At 39.5% G+C, this 22766-nt stretch overlaps 1 protein-coding gene across 5 annotated transcripts in view; it reads left to right on the top strand.

The window, feature by feature from the left end:
* Nucleotides 1-22766, top strand: part of LOC111862272 (patronin) — a 101962-nt gene that overhangs the window by 2761 nt on the left and 76435 nt on the right. For all 5 annotated transcript variants that reach the window (XM_023847527.2, XM_023847524.2, XM_023847525.2 and 2 more), the window contains exons 2-4: nt 16260-16355; nt 18370-18585; nt 21637-21870. In XM_023847527.2, coding sequence (XP_023703295.1) covers nt 16260-16355; nt 18370-18585; nt 21637-21870 — 546 coding nt within the window. The remainder of the gene's footprint in view (nt 1-16259; nt 16356-18369; nt 18586-21636; nt 21871-22766) is intronic.

Genomic DNA, 22766 nt, shown 5'->3' on the forward strand with positions numbered 1-22766 from the left:
TGTATGTAATACACACTAAATTATGTGGCTTCTTGATGTTGCAGTTTTAAAATATATGGGAAAGGATTAATTTTTAGTTTTGTATTTTATGTTCTTACACATTAATTTTGTAAAAGTTTCATTTTGCTTAGTAGTGTGACCAGTAGCAGGTTTTGGTATTGGTGTGTAATAATAATAATAATAATAATACCTACTTACTCACTCACTCATGTAACTGAGTCCTTGAGGAGCTGCCAATTCTGCAGCTACTCAATAATTTCCCTGCATTTTTTGGAACCTGAAGGTTCATTACCATGTTCACAAGAGCCCTCCAGTGGTCCCTATCATGAGCCAGATCAATTCAATCCATACCATCCCATCCTCTCTCTCAACGATCTGTTTTAATATGGTCCACCCATCCATGCCTTGGTCATCCCACTGGCCTCTTTCCTTCCGGTGTTCCCACCAATATCCTATATGCATTCCTCTTCTCACCATTCATACTACATACCCTGCCCTTGACTTAATTATTCCAATTATGCTTGGAGAAGAGTACAAATTATGAAGCTCGTCACTGTTCAGTTTTCTCCAACATCCTGTCACTTGATGTCTCATCATTTAAGATATTCTCCTGAACACCCTGTTCTCGAACACCATCAGTCTGTGTTCCTCCCTTGATATCAGAGACCAAGTTTCACACCCATACAGAACCACAGGCAAAATTAAATTTTTTTAGGTGGGACCCATGTCACCACGGCATGGCGCGTCCTCAGGTTGCGGTTGGAGGAGGCGTCCTCCAGGTATGGAAGGAAGCTGCGAATAAATTGAATAAGCAGTTGCGGACAACCGACAAGGGGTGGTCCTCCAGCTTGGAGGTTGGGCTTGGGGCTAACAATTTCTCACCATAAAAAATAAACTTTTTATGAAAATGTTCAAAAAACCTCGGGCCTTGACGGATCCTCTGGATAAACGACCAAGGCTAAAGAAATACTACTACTACTACTACTACTAATAATAATAATAATAATAATAAATATGCCAGTAACATATTCTTGAATAGTTGAATTATTTTCAAACNTATTTCGTCACAAAGATGCTGCTAAGAAAGACACAATTATGTCTTTCTTAGTAGGTCTGTGTACTTGACGTTACCTTGATCTAAAAGGACTTCCAGTGTACTCTGTCGTGGGTAGGATTGCCCTTGGGTTTTATACAGTGCATTCCAGTAGTTCGTAAAGGAAGAAATAATGGTTTCCGCAATTTTTTTAAGTGTGTGTCCGTGCTTTTGTTTGACTGCTACCAATGTCCTTAGCTGTCGCGTTACTATAATTGAGCTGGAATAAAACATCCGATAGTAACAAGGCGGTACGTATTGCTCCAGTCTCTTTTGTAATATAACTGTTGCAATAGAACATCATGTGACGGTCAGATGGCACTTCTACTTCGTGTTCCGGGGGCCCCGATTCCGGGTCTCGGTTCATATGACAGGTTTCCTCCCCGAAGATTTTGGTGGGTTTTCTTGGTTTCTGCAGGCAATTGCTTGGAGTGTATCTTAAAAAAAAAAAAGAGTCCATGACCGGTTTCTTCCACATTCTTTCATGTTCATCGTCGTACGAAAGTAACCCAGGATTCAGTCAACTAGTCAAGTCTCTTTTCTGATTTGAGAACATTCGCGAGCTTAAACTGCATCGAATTTTAATATGCAGAGCATATTAGTACGTCCTGTATAGCTTCAGTGACTTGTCCCTTTGTGAAACAACTGGATAAACGCTGTTTACCGCTGATTTCAAGTCTTATTTCCTTGTGATTGAACAAGCTGTCAGCCTCAAAATTAAATTTCTCAGATCACTTGATTCCCAGTCTTGTTGGGGCAGTAAGATTCTGGGATATTCCAAGTGGTATTTACTCTTAAGTTTTCCGATCAAAATTTTATAGGTACTTCTCATCTCTCTCTGCGTACTTCCTGCAGAACTCGTCTTTGGTTTCATCATCCTGATAATAATATCTAATGAAGAGAACAAATGAAGAAGCGTGATATCATGAAATTGTCTCCATTCTCCCGTTACTTGATCTCTGTCAATAATACCTCGTGAAGAGAACAAATGAAGAAGCATGATATCATGAAATTGTCTCCATTCTCCCGTTACTTGATCTCTGTCAATAATACCTCGTGAAGAGAACAAATGAAGAAGCATGATATCATGAAATTGCCTCCATTCTCCTGTTACTTGATCTCCCGTAGTGGGTTCTGTTCTCAGACACCCTCAGTATGTGTTCGGTCTTGTAATGTGAGTGAACTCTTCACGTTCGTACAAAATATCTGGTAAAACTGTAGTTTTAGTGTTTACGTTTTAGTTACAGAGGAACATAGAATGTTATGGGCGGGACGGTATGAACTATTCGTCTTTCCAGAACTTTTCGGTATGACATCCACCTGTCAGGAATGTTTTGATGGAAGATATACTCGTAGGTTGGCCTTTAATAAAGTAGGAGCCGAGAGAATTATCTGAAGCGGTAACGCGTTTGAATTGTATTTGGGAGATGCCCTGGTCTGCATCTCGGCTGGGTCACCGACTATCCTGGCCGAGGTTTTTCGTGGTTTTCCTTCAGTATCTCGAGGCATATCACAGAACAGTAAAATAAATTATGCAACAACCGCATCCTTTGCTGTCATCCAGTATAAGTTACCGAGAGCGTCGTTGAATGAACTACAAAAATCGAACCTGCCATTTATCGTATATTGTTTCTTCATAGGACTCGTGTTGACACAAGCACCTTTAAATACTGAATTTATTGAAAAATATAACAATTAATGCATCAGAGTTTACCCATGGTAGGATAGTTGTTTAGCTAACAGATGTCTTGACAGATATTACACGTGGAGCAGAAACACACAGAGATTTAATTTTTAATGCTGTTTTAATTGTTTGACATTATGTATCCATTCGATTAGATTATTAGACCTCAATGTGCATTTCTTAATATGCATAATTACTGTTTTATACTGTTAAACATATTTCCTGTTTAACGGGTACGTTGACTCATTCACCGGAGATCCCGCTGCTGGAGGGTGAAGTTCACCTACTCATCATCTGTGTAAAGGTGCTCGTACACTATCCGGTGTCAAATGCATTAGAATACGTGCGTAATAAGAAATGTAGTTCACACAGTCACCGATCCCATAAGGCTATCGTTCCTACACGCTGATGTCGGTGTGACTTTCGGTCGTGAGCTGGAAATCGCCGATATTTAGTACCGTCAGTCGCCAATGTTCCTTCAGACTGGCTCCAGCTTACTGATGTCGGTGAAATAAGTACAAAGTTTCTTTTCGTGTCGTCTTTGTTAAATGTTTTTCTTCAACAGAAACGAGAATGTGGAATTCGAGTATTCAGTACAGCCGAGAAGATTGATCAGATGGTGCATTTAACAGATATGTTCGGACTTTTGAATAAATTGAATATTTTTCTGCAAGGACCAATTGAAGTATCGTCAGTTTGTATGCCAAGGAGATATTCGTGAGTCAGTTCTTATTGTCGCCCCATTCTTATTGTCTTATTGTCTCCGTTGACCAGCAGAGCTATCAAAATATTTTACACGAACTCCCCTNTTGAGTGAAAGTTCACTTTCAGAAATTGAAAATCGTTTGTTCCGTTGACCAGCAGAGCTATCAAAATATTTTACACGAACTCCCCTCTCCCCGCTCATCAGAACAGCACATTTGAAGATGGAGGCATACAAGATATTGTACAAGACGAATTTATCAAAATGGTAACAATCCCGTCAAACCGGGGTGTTCAGCCCTACGGCTAACACAATTTTGATTTCGTAGACTTGTGAAGTGTTCAGTATAGCAGACATGGGTTTGAAAAACCCTGTTCCCTTCACAAATACCTACGGGTGTGAAGTAGTGTTTCCAGGTTTGCTTTAAATAAAACCAAACACAGAAATAGACTCAATGTGGAAGACAATCTCGAATGTGCGCATGCTGTCACAAGCCCAACGATTGAGAAAGTGGCGCAGCTTTCCATTTCTGTGAACCAACAGAAAATGGATGTATTCGTTTTACATACTTTTGTGATTCATATTAAGGCAAAAGCAAAACAGGGACAATAATTTTCTTTGGTGAACAAACAGAATATAAAGAATGCCGTCTTCTGGGATGTGGCGCCGTGTAGATCCTGTGTGAACCGACGTTTAGGAGGAAAGTATCGCCTCCTACCTCCTACCCTGAAGATGAAGGCGATTCTTTCCTCCGAAACGTCGGTTTACACAAGATCCACACGGCGCCACATCCCAGAAGACGGCATTCTTCATAGTCACCGCCGTGAAAACCTCAAATCATACAAATAGAATGTAGTTGCATTTTTGAGATATGCCGGCACTATTTCCTTGATTATTTTAAAGTATATGTATTTGCTGTTTTGTTCATATCTAAATTTCAGAAACCCTGTTCAGCTAGTTGGCATTTTAACGGAGCAGTACGTTCCAGAAATGAGGTTGCTGTCAGAAGCGGTTCAGAATCCCTGCATTGCAGATAACATACCAAGTGAAGACTTTCTTGCCCATCGCCCCCAAATTTCTTAAGACTTAAGGAACTGAATTGTCACACCATACCGTACTATTCAAGTTCGATTTAAGAAAAGTTTCATTTGTTGGCTTGCGAGAGTCCTGTACATTTAACACGTTATATTTCTTGTGTAATTGATAAGTTGGCGCACCCACTGGAGATAAAACGGGTGGAGGGTGAGGTCCACGACTCATTTCTCTTTAACCCAGAAGTACTCACAGAAAATCAATTCAGTGTCAGTAATATATTTCCAGTGTCCTAGGTCGGGCCGCTGTGTATAACTGGACACTAAAATGTTAATTGGAGATCTAATGGAAGTTGCAGACTTCGTACTGTAAACGAAATTCGATGTTAATGTTTACAGTATAAAGAAAAGAGTTTGACCTGTTGCAGATAAAATTCTATTTTCAGTTTCTGAAAGCTGTCTCTCAGTCAAGCCATTGTTGCGCAAAACGTGACATAATTATTTTAGCGAGGAATGCCATAGGACACTGAGGCCCTAGACAAGAATTCAGTTTAAAAATGCTTTATCCCGCAATCAAAACGAGATTTTATTGAACTGTGCAACAGCCCTCATTTCAAGGGCCGCACAAAAGGAAACGGCAAGCCGTGTAGTCTGTGACATTAGCTCAGAATGCATATAACGTGATATCTGTGCCCTTTGTAACAGTAAGCATTAAGGGCATGGTGTATAGGCACAGCGTAAACTTTTATTCTGTAAGACTGGCTGATAAATCGTGTGGGATGAAATAATTAGGAACGACAACAATAACACAACGATAGAGTATTTGTTTTTAAATTAGAGGAGATTGAAATCCTGAAATCATCATGCTAGCTACGTCGGTACAACAATTCCACGTTCTCTTTAAATTATAAAGATCGAAATGTACGATAATTTAATTGGTTGACGATTATTGTCTTCTGGGAGGCGACACCGTTTAGTAAACCGGTACCAGCGTTACGGAGAAACCGTGGTGCCTACATTGTAAGATATACCGAGGATGGGGGCAGCAGGTTCCTCCGAAACACTGGTACCATATACTACACAACACGGTACTACATCACAGAAGACAGCAGCAGTCTTCATAGTCGTCATGGGAAAAGCGGGCCTCGAGTTACCAGTTTAAATGAATGGGAAACATGGCTTTTGGAAGAGGAGAACATAGATGGAGGGTACACAGGCTTCATACAGGGGCTTCATAATTTATCCTTTTCACATAATACTGTTACGATGATTAACTCAATAATGAGATGGCTGGGCCTGTAGCACGAACATGGAAAACCGCAGCAAAGAGTTCGCTATGAAAGACTCAGGCTTAGATGGGAGGTAGTACATTGAAGCGGATAGTGGAAGAGAGCCTGAAAGAAATAGAAGTAACAGGAGATTGGAGGGAATTAACGAAATGTGGAGCTCTATAATCTGTGCTCTTCATCATACATTATTAGGGTGACCAAATCTAGGGTTTGCTGGGCGGGACATGTAGCACGCATGAAGTAGACGAGTCCTCCGTACGGAAGTTCAGTTCGAACACTTGAAGGAAACAGACTGCTTGGTGTACCTAGGCCTGTATTGGTGCGCAATATTAAAATGAATCTTAAAGAATTAGGATGTGTGGGTGTGGACTGAATTCAGCTTAGGATTCCGTCCAGTGGCAAAATCTTGTGAACATGGTCATGAACTTTCAAGTTTTATGAAATACCGATAAATTCTTGACGAGCTTAGTAAATATCAGCTTCTCAGGTAGGACTATGAGTCATTATTTAGAATGTGGACTGTATTCAGCTGGGTGCTGGGATAGCTCAGTCATTATAGCGACTGGGCTACTGGCTGAACGATTGAGGAATCGAGGTTCGATTCCTGATACGGACCGGGATTTTTCAGTTTTCAGCAGCGCCCAGCCCGAATCGCATGTTTAGTGGGTACCTGGGGCGTTTAAAATGAGTACCAGGAGTATTCTTGGAATGTTCTTGGGGGTAACGGGCGGCCAGCGCGTATGGCTGACAACCTTGCCGCCATCTGTGAACCTGTTGTCTAGAAAATATGGGAACCTCGACGTCTCACAACCCTATGGACCCCCAAGGCCTGTTACAGGGATACCTTTACTTCGACTTCCCCCCCCCCTTTAATAGCATCCTCCCTTATATGCCTAGTTCTCCCTTCACTTCTGGTTTTCCAATTAAAATTATGCATGTATTTTCCATCTGTCGTAAGTATACATACTTCTTTCGCTGCTCATCGCATCCTTCGCGATTTTATCATGATACTCCTACTTGATGAATAATACAAATTACGAGGCTTTCGCTGTGCGGTATTCACAGTTCACCTGTTACTTCCTCACTCATAAGGCGCGTCCACATTACTCGTGCTCGTGTGACTCGCTATGCTCGCGAGTAATGTGGACGATATGACAAGTCACGAGACAAGCAACTTTAAAATTTTTAATTTAAAAACTATAGCCAGTAAATTAAAACACGACTACAGCCTATACACACTACGAGTAAAAATATACGGATCCTCACGCGCCGAAGCCTGGCGAGCAACTGAAGTAGTGTGGACGAAGATTTACGAGCACAAGTTAAAGCCAGACGAGTCTCCCGACGAGTACAAGCCTGGCGAGCACGAGTAATGTGGACGCGCCTTTAGGCCAAATATATTCCTCGGCATCCTTTTCTCAAACACTAGCAATCTGTTTCTGAGCCGAACGCCGAAATCTCGCTCTCACTCTGTATTCCTTCATTAGGGAGAGGCCAAGTTCGACGACCTTACAAAGCAACAGGTAAAAATGTACTTTTGTTTTAATCTCCACATTTTTGGACAGAAGAGAACATATTCTAAAGTGAATGTTATCAAGCATTACCCTAATGTAATTTGCTCCTCATTCTTTCGTGACATTGCTTTCTATATCTTGCCGTGTTTCCAAAATATTTGAATTTTTACATATTTTCGAAAAAAAAAAACTTTTGCCTTTTTTAGTAGTCGTTACTGTATTTTTGTTCTGCGTTCCAGTGGCGAGTAGTGAACATTTACTTCGTATTCTGTGCTTTTGTTTCCCGACAGATTTCCTTGCTCAAATAGAGTTTCCACATGCAAGTTTCATTACCTTTAATTCATTTTAAGGCTCACATTGTTAAAGGGCCCAATTGAGCACTTAACGTACTTATTTTGAACCCTTCGACAAAGTCAGAAGACAAGCAAAATCCATATTGCAGGGTTATACTAAGTTCTATCAAAATCTGTCCAAAGACCCAGAAGTATGCATGTAAATTCGTATAGGTTCGTAAGCCATGTGGTCCTTAAGCGATCTAATTAAACAAGAATCAAAATGGCGTAACAACATTTAGTGGAGGAGTGCAGAATCGAGTTTGGATTCGGTCAGGTAGTTTGAACCCTGTTAATGCGGCCGGAACGAACGCACATGACGAAACAAATAGACGGTTTTCAAAATGCCCTTAAAATAACTGTGATCTAATATTGATCTTTGGTATTTAGAAAACATATTATTATTATTATTATTATTATTATTATTATTATTGTTGTTGTTGTTGTTGTTGTTGTTGTTGTTATTAACCTTCTTTCGTTCTCCATTGACTGGTACGGGATATACAAAGGGCACAATAATAAATGTAGTACAACCGGTTTTTTTGTGGAGTACAAGGATATTATCGTTTTGGGAAATTGTCATTTAGAACTTCGTGGTGTTTGGAGCGGGTATCATCAGTGACTTTAAAGCCAAATATGTGTGTTCTTTTCTTCCTCTGTTTTTGTTACTGCTATGGAGATTCTTTAGGATTTCAGTGGAATACAGACATATTTAAATTGTATTGTTATTCTTATTCGCGAATTGCTATGAAACATTTGATTTCCTTCATGTTATAAATTGTGGAGTTCCAGTCGTTTCTTATTTTGGAGGTCTGAGTTTCAAATCTCGGCCCGGAGACCGGCTGTCGTGACTGAGGTTTTTCGCACGATCCCTCAGACCCTGCAGTTAGGTGTCAGGATGTACCTCAACTTAGACAACGACCGCTTGCTCGCATATCCTTTCAGATTCATTATTTGCTAATCGTTCTGTTTGTTATTCGATTCTGTATATTTCGTAATCTTGACAGAGATGCTAAGTAAATAAATAAATAAATAAATAAATAAATGCAAGTTGTAGCAGTCTGCTGCCTGAAGCCATGGAGTGAAATCGAACCTTGTACAGACATAAAAGTAACGAATGAGAAAGGATGTCTGATTAGAGATCCCCACAACATTTTGGTTAGGTGGAAGAATTTGTTCTGTCGGTAGTGTACATGGTGTTAACTACGTTAGGCAGCCTGAAATCCATACAGCTGAGCTGTTAATACCTGTGCATAGTAATTTTGAGGTTGAGATTACTGTTTAGGGTATCAGTCTCCAGGTAAAAAGCAGGTCCCAGTAGGATTGATTGAAGCAGGAGGTAAAACGTTATATTCTGAGATCTACAAACTGCCTAATTGCGTTTGGAACACGGAAAAATTGCTACAGCAGTGGGAGGGATGTATTATTTTATTCATTTATAAAGTACAATAAATCTGACTGTAGTAATTGTCTAGAAATATCAGTGTTGTGAGCTACATGCACGGTTCTGTTCCAGTTTCCTCTCAAGGTTAACACCATACATACATAGACAACATTATTGGGCGTCATCCCTGTGAATTTCGACGTAGTAGATCAGCTGCTGATCAGATATTGGGCTCTCATGAATACTGTAGAAAAAATCAGAGTACTGTGGAACAGTAGATAGCCATTTGTAGACTTCAAGAAAACATGTGGTGCAGTTAAGAAGAAATGTACGATATTCTCATTATTTCGTTATTTATGAAACCATTTTGGCTAATTAAAACGTGTTTGAACAAAACATAGAGTAAGTTCCATGTAGGTAAATCTCTGCTACATACATTTCCCATTCAGGGTGGCCCGAAATGAGATGTATCGATGTTTCTCTTCGACTTTTCCCAAGAACATGTCACAAGGAGGATCCAAGAAAGCCAATAGGGACTGGAACAAAATGGGACACGCGATCTTCCGTGTTTGTTGATGATAATGTGTTGTGCAAAAACGTAAATACCATAAGGGAAGGCACAGAAGCTATGTTGAACTCAAGTCGTGAGGTTAATCTAGAAGAAAACGAAAACGAAGTGGACGAGTCTTGTAGCTCGCACTGGAGCGACGAGAAATGGGTACAGTTTCGTTCGGAAAACCGAAAGGAAAGAGAGCATTTGAGTGGCGTAGATAGTAGGTAATATTGAAAGGGGGCTAAAAGAAAGAAGATGGGAGGGTATGTGCTGGGTCCGTTTGTCTTAAGATAGGGACCAATGGCAAACGCTTGAGGACACGATACAGCACCTTCTGTTCCATAAAACGTGGGAAATTTGTTGACAAGATGAGCAACTATTAGTTGCTCAGAAGTGCTTTGCTACACAGAATTATCACCTCCACCATATTACGAAATAGCGAAAGGCGTTCTCAGACCAAGTCGAACACGTGAAAATATGTTTTCAGGATTTTAGATTAATTTTGAAAGCCGTACCTACAATATGAGAACACGCTAAAATTTCGTAATTATAAGAGTGTAATAAATTGCAAATTCACACAATATAGGTTTTTAAGACGTCACCACATTTCTGAATATAGTAGTATGTATGTCCCAGGTAATAAATTATTTAGGTCATGTTTAACCCGCGATATAGAATGATTTTATGCCGGAATGGTGTTCAAATGTGTTGTGGTCTTCTGAGTTATGACACAGCGAGTCCAGGAGGTAGGTAGCAACATGTCGGAGGAACACACCGCCTCAGTTCTCAGGGCATATGAGTAGATAGATGTTATAATGTCCAGACCTTTTCCTCAGTCCGTGTAAGCGCTATTACCTTCATATAAAAGGAAACATGTTTGAAAACTAAATTTCTGTGTGACTTCAACCATTTGATTTTAATATTAATACCAATAGGAAATTATTGTTGGAAGTAACTAAAATTACCTCCCAAACTGCTATCATGTTGATTAATACTCAGCGTTAAATATTGTCTTGATTTTATCTGGTAAGAATTTAAATACAGTGAATATTCAACATGTTTTAAACATTTCATTTAGACCGAGGAGGTGAAATGGCCGCGGAGATGGCTGATGAAGTTACGTGGAAAAAGGAGTAAATGAAAGCATTTGACTCATATCAACGCTTGAAAATAATTGAATATTAATTTGCATGTAAACTCATAGTACCAATCGATTACACAGTGCATTCTATACGAAACAATTGGAATACTGTCAGTATCTCAGTTTCATACGTGGCCTTAGATTTCGCCTCTAGTTAATCCTCATAGACAGTAAAGGATCCAGTTTTGCGTCTGAATTTCACACTCACACCCAGACTTCGATTCCCGTGAATGTGCATAGAAACAGATGATTGACTGATTCGGTCACTCCGTTCCACCGGCACCTTCACCCAGACCTCGTATTTCTAGAATAGGCATAGAGAGCAGGTGACTGATTCGGTCTCTCCGTTCCACACTAGCACCCAGACCGATCCTGCCGTGATCAGGCGGAGAGAACAGATGTCTGGCTGATTAAGTCCCACACCCGCACTCAGACCGATCCTGTCGTGGGCAGGCAGAGAGAACATAATTGGCCGATTAGGTCCCTCCGATCCGGACCGATCCTACCGTGATCAGGCAGAGTGAACAGATGATCGGCTGATTAGGGCTGTCCGTCCCACACACACCCGCATCTGCACCTAGACTTTGCCTCTCGTGATTTTCCATAGAAAGTAGATGATAGCGGTTTCGATTTGGTGTATTCACATATTCGAGACCCAGATGTCCTTTTGGTGCAACGCCTCAATATTCATACTGTGATTACCTCACGCATGAGGAACCCCACGCAGTGTAACTCACATACAGTCCACGACTCAACTTTGCGGCACAGTATTTCTATCCAGTCATTATATAGATGGACTCATTCAAGAGAAGACGAAGCCGAGATGAACGTAGGTGTGACCTTCAGTGGATTTATTGCATGTTGTATCGGCTTCCAAAATGCCCACACAGTCTGCTAACAAAACTTTCCATTTTCCACTTATGGAAACTTACGCTTTATTCCATCTGTGTTGCTTGTGGCAGTAAAGTAGGTTAAGTCGTATTCAGTTGCTCATGGTTCTGGTTAGTACGCTCCCCCCTTACCGTATCGTTGCTATTTGATCGTAAACTTGAACTGACGAACTCAATATATAAGGAAGGCCAACCGGGGAGGAAAAAGGGAATTGTTGAATGGAGTAGGGATGGGAGCGGCTTCTAAGCGAAGTGGTCAGCGGCTCGAGTATTGCTTCACTACTCATCGCCATACAAGGCAGATAGCTCGCCCTCGTCTGAGCGGCCAGCAGTTGTCACGTGTCGTGAAGTCATATTAGGATATTTATGCGGAAAGAAAAGCGCCGCCTTTGGAGTTCATGTACGATTTCTTTATTACTCATGTTTGGAAGAACCGGGAACAAAAATTTGATTACTTATTTGTGTGGGAATTAGTACATCCTTCTCATATTTCGTGAAGATCCCACAGCTTGCTTATGTCTCCAGATTCTGTCTCGTTGAGGGACATTGAAAATTATGTACCGAGGCCCTTCCTTCGCGCGTGAAGGTGGGCTTAGCATGAATGTAGGTACACCCTACTGCCCACTGCCGAGATTCAGTTAAAGGGACATGGGATTGTAAGGGCAGACTTAGAAGGAAGAGACCACTTGGGAGACCAGGCGTAGTGTTAAAGCAATAAGACAGCTTGCCCAGGATGGCGTCCAGTGGCTGGGACTCTGTTCTACATGAGTTGTAGAATTTATTGTTCAGCTGAGGTACTTTCAGCTCCTGAAGGGCGCACTGCTTCACAAGTTAGTTAAGGGCACTGGAAATATTGTACTGGAGGACGTCTTCTTCAGATTTAAAGGCTACCTCAGATTGGATTTAAGTGCTTCTCCCTAGTGCTGAGATTAAGTCAGATGACTTGGACTGGCAGATTCAGGCTTATTAAGGGGGGATTGGAAAGTCGATACCAGAAGCCCCTTTCGTGGGCTTCAAGGTGATACAGGTTTGAAACTAAGGATTCACTTTCACATACTGAAATTTACTGAAATGACTGGCTGTATATTTGTATGGATACATTTATTCCCTTGCAAGGATATTGAAAATTCGGCACCAGTAGCCCATCCCATTCTTTAGGCATAAAGGCGACCATAGAAAATTGAAGCGCACACTTCTATGCTACACCCATGTCTCACATTCGCCATTATTGTATCAGTGTTTTGCTTTACTTCACAATATTCATATTATTCCACGGATTTAATTCATGGTAATTTTTTCAGTTTAACTCTGTTAATGTGCTCTAAAGCCAGAAGAATAAACAGGTGGAAACAGTGTCACTTAGGCTGTTCTTCAGCTCTGATGTTGCAGTGCAAGGTGAATGCATGTAGGAAGCTGACCAACCTTGTGTCCAGGCTTGATATCATTCGAGAGAATTAGGACTGAGTATTACCACTTACCAGTTTCCTACTAGAATACCAGATCTCCAGTTTTTATATTTATTGGCTCAAGATACTCTACGAGACATTGAAATCTAATTTTTAAGCCCCATTTTGCATTAAATATTATTAAAAGCAGCATCTAAGTGATTGTTCCTTTTATTGTATAATGATGCCGTTTCATTTGTGGTTGTTATGTGTAGTAATGTATGAAAAATAAAGGTGGTCAAGAATGGCGAGTAGGCAGAGAGTTTAGAAAGAGGCAGTCGTGGCCTATTTCAAGATGTCCCGCTTGGAGTGCTTGAGGAGAACCACAGAAAATTGTGACCGGTATAGTTGATAACCTGAACAGGATTTTATTTGGGTACCTCCCAAATACAAGTCTCTTCTCACCACACCTATTCAGTGACGTCGAAATGCATCATTTTTATTATTTTAACGACGCTTCCTCGGCTGTATATTGAAGTGGATCATGAAGTAATTGGATGTTGGGCGTTGGCCGAATTCATATGGTGCAAGATAGAGCGAGAGCAGGATATTTCGATCTAAGAGGGAGGAAGTAACAGGAGTCTAGAGAAAATTATGTAATGAGGAACTTCATAATTTGTGTTCCTCAGATATTATTAGGATGATCAAATGAAGGAGAATGAGATAGACAGGATAGCGTGTGTGGGGGATAAGAGAAATACATAAAAAGTTCTTATAGGAAAACCTGAAGGAAGCAGACCACTATGAAGACTTTTGCATAGATGGGAGGATAATACTGAACCGAGTCTTAAAGAAATATGATGGAGCATTGTGGACTGGATTCATCTGGCTCAGTATGGGGACCAGTGGCAATCTGTTGTGAACACGGTAATAAACATTTGAATTTCATAAAATATGGCGGATATCTTGACCGGGTACATGGATACCAACTTCTAAAGGACTCCAGTATTGAGTTATGGTGTCAACATAGTAATGGACTGTTGTGGTTCCATAGAAAATCTCTTCACTAGCTGAGCGACTGTCAGATTCCAAAAAATGATTCTGTTCTATTGAATTAGTTTTGCGGTTGCTGAGGTGACTGTGAATAAGAAATTAGAATGGATGTGGGTGGAAACATTCCTGGTATATTTTAAGACAGTTGTACTCACATTTTCCTGATGAAAACAGCCTTGAATGTAAAGATCTGTTGATGTTAAGCAAGACTGGGACAGTCTTGCTTAACTGTCCCAGTTAAGTAACTGGGACAGTATATTAATTCATTTATTTTAATATACAATTTCTGCCCATGAGAATAAGCTATGTAGAAAGTTGATTTATGTTCTCAGCAAATATTGCAGTTGCCGTCTTCATGGTTAATGCCTTTGGCAAAGTTAGGTAGCCCTTATGTGGGTCTGACAGTGGGCAATGAATGAGACGTGAAAGAACTAGGTGCCATCCAGTAGGGCATGGTCAGATAGTTGAGGGAATGAGGACAATTTCTGTATACCAGTTTGTCAGGAAAAGAGATGCTGGAAAATGTTAGGATGAGAATTGCTGGAAGGGTTTTTATTTTTTTAGTGACATGCATTTCAGGAATAAAAAGAGGGAATATCTGAAAGATGAAATTAATGAGCTTGCAATGAACAAATAGACTTGAAAAGATTCTGATGAGATTGTATGCTGTACAGAACTATTAGGCTTATTTTGGACTCTGTCCAGCGTCTGGTATATAGAAGACAAAAACCACATTTCAGAGACTGGTTCTGTCTCCGTCCTCAGATCCAGTTTCCGAAATGTTGTGGTTTTTGTCTTCTATATACCAGACGATGGATAGAGTCCAAAATAAGCCTAATAGTTATGAATTGCAATGAACAGTAAGAACAAGAACATTAGAGACCTGTATAGAGGAATAAGTGAATTTAAAAGGGGTTACCAACCTAGAAGTAATTTAGTTAAGGATGAAAATGGTGACTGCTTGCAGATTCCCACTGCATTTTGGATAGGTTGAAAAACTACTTCTCTCAGTTATTGAATGTACATAAGGTCAGTGATGTTAGGCAGATAGAAGTACATACATCTGAGCTGTTAGAACCTGATCCTAGTTCTTTTTCCGGTTGAAATTGCTGTTGCAAAGTTGAAAAGGTACAAATCGCCAGGTTGTGATCAAGTTCCAGCAGAAGTAATTCAAACAGGAGGCAAAAGCTCATTAATTCTGTATGGAATAAGGAAGAATTGCCTGATCAATGGAAGGAGTTTATTATTGTTCAAGTTCACAAAAAGGGTGATAGAACAGATTGTAGTAATAATCATGGGATATCACTTCTGTCAACTTCATACAAAATTTTAACCAATATCCTTCTCTCAAGATTATTGGGGATAATCAGTGTGGGTTTCGACATAACAGATTAACAGTTTTCTTTTTTGCATTCATTAGATATTGGAGAAAAAGATGGGAGTCCAGTGAGACAGTACATCAGCTAATCTTAGACTTTCAACAAGCCTATGGTTCAGTTAGGAGGGAAGTATTGTATTCTCCTAGAGTTTTGGGTACCCCTGAAACTAGTTAGGCTGCTTAAAATGTGTTTAAATGAAACCTTTATTAAAGACTTTATAGGTAAACATTTGTCTGATAATTTTCATATCCAAAATGGTCTAAAACAAGGAGATGCCTTATCATCACTGCTTTTTAACTTTGCTTCAGAATATTTCATTAGGAAGGTCAGGAAAACCAGATGGGACTGGAATTAAGTGGGGCACATCAGCTACTGGTCTGTGATGATGATGATGTATATCTATTAAGAGATAACATAGGTACCATAAAGAAAAACATAGGAACTCTAATTGGCACTAGTAAGGAGGTGAGTCTGGACACAAATGCAAAGAAAACTGTGTATATGTTCTCGTATTATCATCACAGTGCAGCGCAAAATCATGATATAAAGAGGTAGAATGGTACAGTGGTTGATTAATGATAAACTGGAAAGGTATTATAAGAAAACAACTGTGGCTTGATTCAGGTAGTTATCCTGTAATTTTACTGCAGTCAATGAGGAGAACCATGAAGAACCTCAGTCATGGATAGCCTATGTCTCAGCGAAGATGTGATTTGAGCACACTCTTGAATATGAGTCTGGACCATCACCGCTCTGTCATCCTGCTTGGTCTTATATCTGTAATAATGAGTAAGCATAAAATATGAAGTGATACATTTGTTTTTTCAGGCCAAACAGAGGGCATCAGTGAAATGGCTTCTTTCAAAGGCATACAACAACAAGGTTCCAGAGAACTTAAGGGAACCATTCTATCGTGATCAGGAGGTAATATTTTGCTTTGTTTTTAGTTATTCCTGTGATGTTATATCCGTGCAAGAAAAGCATACATATGAACGCGTAGTATAAGGAATATGTTTCTGAAAAATATTGGAGTTTAGTTGTAAATCTGAGACTGCCTTTTTTTAACTAATGACATTTTTTTTAGAATTTTTACAAAGAATAGATGACTATGTATATTTTTATGCATTTTCTGGTAACTTTACTGCAATTGCACTCCTAGCAATAAAGAGTATGAGAAGGGTGTAGGATTATAGTTCACCTCGGGTAGTGCTGCAGTAGAAAATAGTACTGTCTGGGATAAGAATCTTGTACATTTCACTGAGTTCTGTTGCTTGCTTTTGGACCATGGTTTATTTTCTGTAATATCTTATAGCCTTGTCACCCAGTTTTACCACTTCATATAATTGTCATTTAATCTTTTACCAACATTTGCTGGTGTACTTCTTTTATTAATACAGTTTCATTTTGCAAATAAACCTTTGCTGGAATATAAGCACGGTGTAAAATTAATGGTTTCAGTTTTCACCAGTGGAAATTATGAAGAGCCATTAGTGGGATGTACAGAAAAAGCATATTTGAAGGATACTTTAGCATGCGTATTTTATGGAGTTTGTGGGGACAGATTTATGGACCTGTTATTGTTACATTGTTGTTTGTGGAGAGTTTTGTTTCTAGTTTGGGGACAAACTGACAAACCTGTAGACAAGATCTAAAACTTTGTGACAATGACATATTAATACAGTCACTGTGTTTCTGGACATATCCATCGTCCTGTTTTTTTATTTAAAACAGAAAGTTTTGGAGACTGGATTCTGTCTCCATCTTCAGGTTGAACCCACTCAGTGGGGCTCAGTTGATAGAGCTACTCCCTATCTTCATGGTCCTAGGTGGATCATGCAAGTGTTCCAGAAATCTGCTCATGCAGGTTATCTGCACTTTAAGTCGAATCACCAACATCAAGTGAAAAAGGGAGTCAGTCATAGTTTGATCAGTAGATCCAGGATCAGAAGGATTCCAGCAAGGAAATTGAGAACACAAGGCATGATCTGATGCTTGATGAATACCCACAAGAATTTGTTGACTCCATGAAGCAATTGAGAAGAAACTGTTCTTCTTCAGATGGACACAGTCATTGTCGTATATGTTAAGGGTATCTGTGAGAATTTGAGACACATCGGAAACCGTTTCAGTCAACCCAACATGCATGCACAGAATGCCATGGAATATGTTGGAAAGGAGTGAAGGTTTTACAGATTGAACCAGACACCACCTACAGGAAATACAGGTAATCTGCTCACATGTCTCTGGTAGATCATCTGATCAGTCAGCCCAGGTTGGACATCTTTCCTATCTGGACTCCCATTATCACAGCAGATGTCAGAAAACTGCAGCTTGTCCAGTGTAGATTGTGTGTGAAATTATGTTTTTATATTGGTGTCTCTTTAGTGATGTCTTCTGTTTTGATTGCACTGAAATTTTTAACAGCAGCAGTCATGAAATAGTGCATGGAAACAGGTGCTAGGCCTCATGTGTGGAGTTTTTTTTTATGTTTTTAATGTTTGTCTTAACTCTCACAAATGGTTTCTGCTGTGCTGGGTTTATGTATCCTATCTTGTCTTGGTGCTAGGATCCGGAGATAAGGGACTAGCTGTATTGAGTGGTACCAAATGAGTAGGATTCACCTGAAGACGGAGACAGAATCCAGTCTCTGAAACGTTATGCGATTTAAATAAATGAAACAGGATGATGGATAATGTCCAGAAACACAATAATTGTATTAAATCTGTAGACGTTACATTTTTGTCATTTTATAGGAAATTTTGTATGTTTCCATTTTGGGGAAACATTGAGAGATTTTATGTTACTGTCAGTCTAGAGAAATTAGGTGTTTTTGGTTATGGAAAAACTTGTTAACCTACAAATTTTACGAAGTTTCTAGTTAAGATGTCTACATTCATTGCGCTATATTTTGTAAGTGGTTATGTTTCCTTCCTTTTAGGATCAAGAATATTTGAAACCACAAATAGTCCATTCACTTGCCAGTGCAGAGCTTTACTGCCTTGGTCTTGCAAACATCTATTCAGACCCCAACTACCACAACCTTAACCACTGTGGTATCATCCAAGCTCTGGCAAGAAAAGGTGTGTCAGTTGCAGAGCCTCCAGATGCACAGTTGACAGAGACTGTACTTATTCAAACCACTCCAATTAAGATGGTAAGTTATGTTGATTAAAGTAGTGTTTCTCAGCCAATGTACCAGAACATTTTGGAATGAAATGTGTTTCTAATTTGAGGTTTTCATGGCCGTGACTGTGAAGATTATTGTCTTCTGGGATGTGACACCATGTAGTTTGGTAAATGGATACCAAGGTTTTAGAGGGATTTTGGTACCGATCTATGAAACTACATGGTGTCACATCCCAGAAGATGGTATTTTTCATGTTTCTACACATTTAATAACAATTGATTAAGCGTGATAATAGCATTGAAATCTTTAACTCTGCTGTGTCATCTCATGGGCTTTTGATGCTGTCTTTTTGTTGAACTTTTGTTGCGTTGATATTTTTTAGCCTTCTTATATTTATTTATTGCATCTTTTCAGAATTGCCATTTTTAAACACACTGTTATGAGCTAAGATAACTCAGTCAGTAAAGGTTTAAATGGCATGGAACTGTACTTCTGTAAACTTTATACCTTCTGTGGAGTGGTGTTTTGGAGTAGGTACTTTTGCTTTTACCTTTTGCTGTAACCAAATTTATTGCAAGCTGTAATATTGAGTAAGCATGTTGTGACCATTGGTAAAAGCAGCCCAAGAGACAAAGGTTCATCACTTTTTGATCTGCTTCATCTCATATGATATGAAACAGAAGAATGATTTGTTCTCTTCATTCATACAAGACAAGTTTCTCTTACAAGTGACATAGGTATGACTATTTTGAAATTTGTTACATTGTCCCTGTAACTTTCAAATCATAAGCCTGTGTATGCCAGGTTTTTAATTAACCCATGCTGTTTCTTATTCAGTACTTGTAGGTTGCACTGATGAGTTAATTTCCTTCATTAGTTTTTTAATTCTATTGAACTCTTTGCTTTAAATAAACGCCATGTTAATGTATTTGAATTTATTTTAAAATTTTATCTTCTTATCTGAGAAAAGCAATCTGAAGAAATGACGGTTATTAACAGACTTCACACATGCTGTGTTACAGCAGTCTGTAGAGTGCATGGATTTGTGAAATGGTTGTAATTACTTTTAAATATGAGTTATAAGAGTCCATTAAATCCAATCATCAATTAAAACTCTTTGTCTGGTCACTAACATGTGATAGTATTTTCAGAAAAAGAAATTAATTGTCTTAGCTGTGTTGTCACCCACTGATCAGTAATGCTAATGTTTTGTTCAGGACTGCAAATTGACATACATATTCATAACATACACAGTTAAACAGATGTTAATTGTGTACGAACATATGTTATCTACAGTTAAATTCAGAGTCACATAACAGTGCAGATATGTCAATATGTCATTGACTCCTACTGCAGCTTCATTAGCTTTGTTCAGTGAATACTTTTGTATACAGGAATCAGTGCCACCCTAAATGTATACACAATTGTGTATATATATATATATAAGTTTTTACAGAGTTTATGGGCAGGTTTCTTGTCCTGTGTCTGATGTATAGCTTTGGCCTTTGTGATTTAGCTTCATCATGTCTGTACCCCAAAAGCTGAATGATACATCAGCCTCTTGTGTTGTAGATGTGATTGATAGTTGTATGTTCATTTCATTGTTGTTGCACTTTAGGCATATACAGAGGTAAATAAAAAAATACAGGCAATTTTAATTATATGTTTAGATACAATAATACATTGTAGATGAAGACATGTTATTTTATACATAAGCACCAAACTTTTCATTGCAGTTGGTCTGACAGTTCATACGTTCCTATATTCCATCAACAGAATACTTTTGTTTGAGCCCTAAGCCACATATATTTCCATGACATGCTTGTTTCAGATGCAGTTTCATCAGTGCTGAATCTTAGGTTGCCCTGGGTACACTCATTGATCTGCATGTTAACATCAATGTGTTATATTTGATGGTCACCCAGAATATACATCATAAACACACTCATCTGCCCTGCTTTGAATCTTTCAACCCCATTCTTAAACTTTCCTATGGATTTCATAGTTATCATTGTGTAGAATTATAGTTCTTCTATAAATTTCACTAATTTTCACACCTTCTGACCACAAGAATTAGAGTGTAGAGTGTTGTGATAGGTATAAATGAGGGAAGGTTCACATTTTGTATATGCACCATCTTTCTCATTGCTGCTAACACTACCTTGGAGGTAAACTAAAATTAGTTCTGAATGTTTTGCTTTCCATCTTAAAAGTTTTTGTGGCTGTACTGCCAGGTAAACTGAAGCAGCTGGAAGCCGTGTAGTGAATGTATTGCTAGAAAGAATGTGTCATTATATGAATGTGAAATAGTTCAATTAAGAACATCCTCCACAAAGCAATGTAATGGTCTACAGTATCCACTGGATCTCATTAGGCAGTACAATACCTTTACATACTGCCAAACACACAAAATGATTATTCTGCATTACCTCAAGAGATTTACTTGCTCTGAATTTTCTTTAACACTTTAGAACAGGGGTCTCCCCTGCATGCAGCTGCCACTTGTGCAGATACTCAAGAACTTCCCCACATTTTATGGAACCCGAAGGTTCACTACTGTGTTCACAAGAGAGATCCGTCCAATCCATAGCATCCCATCCTATCTCTCTCAGATCCATTTTAACATTGTCCACCCACCTACGTCTTGGTCTTCCCAGTGGTCTCTTTCCTTCTGTCATTCCCACCAATATCCTATATGCATTCCTCTTTCCCCCATTTATGCTACATGCCCTGCCCATCTCAGCCTCCTTCACTTGATCATTCTGATTATACTTGGAGAAGAGTACAAGTTATGAAGCTCCTCATTGCGCATGTCCTATGTTAGATGGGTCCCTTGTCACCGCAGCATGGTGTGTCCTCAGGTTGCAGATGGAGGAATTGCCCTCCAGGTATTGAGGGTAGCTCTAAATATATTGAATAATCAGTCACAAACAGCTGACAAGGGGTGGTCATCCAGCTTGGGGGTCGGGCTTGGGGCTAACAATTCCTTGCCATAAAGAATAAGCCTGTTACAAAAATTCTCAAGAAGCCTCGGACCTGGAGGGATATATTAAATATACGTTTCTTATTTTGTTCTAGAGTGCTCACATGGCTGTAATTGAAGCCATCATGGTGCTGTATGCAAAGGAGGTTGTGACACCTGATCGAGTTGTAGCGGCAATCCAAAGATTTGGCCACTCCCGAGATGCCAATCCTGAGCCACTTCCGGCTGACCATGAAGCAGGTCTGGTGCTCTGGGTGAACAAGGCTTGTTCAGCTCTTAAGCGAAGGGTGGAGCAGGAGCTGGAGCAGGGTGGTGGTAGGAGCGGAGAGGTAACTAGATAGTTCCTGCAAGGGTTCGTATTGAATGGGAGATACTGCAAACCACATGTTATGAAAGAAATGTTTCAATTAATATGAACAGAATTTTATGTGACATTTGCACTTGTTTGAGTGAAAACTGTCAGATACGCAGATCATCAACAAGAAGGTGTTGCTACGGCCCACTCAGATGTTAGCTTTTGTCTGTGGAAGCTCTGTCCCATAACATTTCATATGGAATTTGTAGCAGTTGTCACTGAGATATTTCTGAGTATAGTGAACTTTTGATTATCTACAGCAATGGAGAGATGGAGTGGCATGGTTAGCTAAAAACTGTGGAGACTCCAAGTACCACATTTATCTGAGTATGAAATGAGTTCTTTTTTTAAAGCCTGGCCATCAGAAAAAATGAGGGTTATCTTACATTTGCACACTCAGAAAACACTGCACCAGATTTAGTCTTTTTATGTTACCAGTGGTAGGCTCCAAGTATTGGTTTTAGAATGGGCAGTTTGTCTTTTTCATAGCATTTTTGCCCTTAATTTCAGGGTCAAAGAAGTGTTTATTGGTGTGTGAAACCAGTGTTGCATTATGTAGTTGATTCATTGATGCATTGTAGGCCTGAAGTGTTAGCAGCAGTTTAAAGGGTGAAGCTTTAACTGTGTGCATATTACTGTGGGAGCTAAATGAGTAGTGAAGGAGTTACCTGGTATGGTCACACTTCTTGAAATACTGAAACCACTCCTTCAAACCGTGTCTCTTGTGTAGGCAGCCAAATATTCTCAAAGTTACAATTTGTATAAAACTTGGGTCAAGAGTCAAACGGAACAGTCTTAGTTTGAGCCCAGCTGAATGCAGGATAGCGAAGACATGGGGCCATTTTAGCATAGATGTGAGGGCAGCTCAAT

Source organism: Cryptotermes secundus, unplaced genomic scaffold (genome assembly GCF_002891405.2).
Source record: "Cryptotermes secundus unplaced genomic scaffold, Csec_1.0 scaffold88, whole genome shotgun sequence".
NCBI classification, from domain to species: Eukaryota; Metazoa; Arthropoda; class Insecta; order Blattodea; family Kalotermitidae; genus Cryptotermes; species Cryptotermes secundus.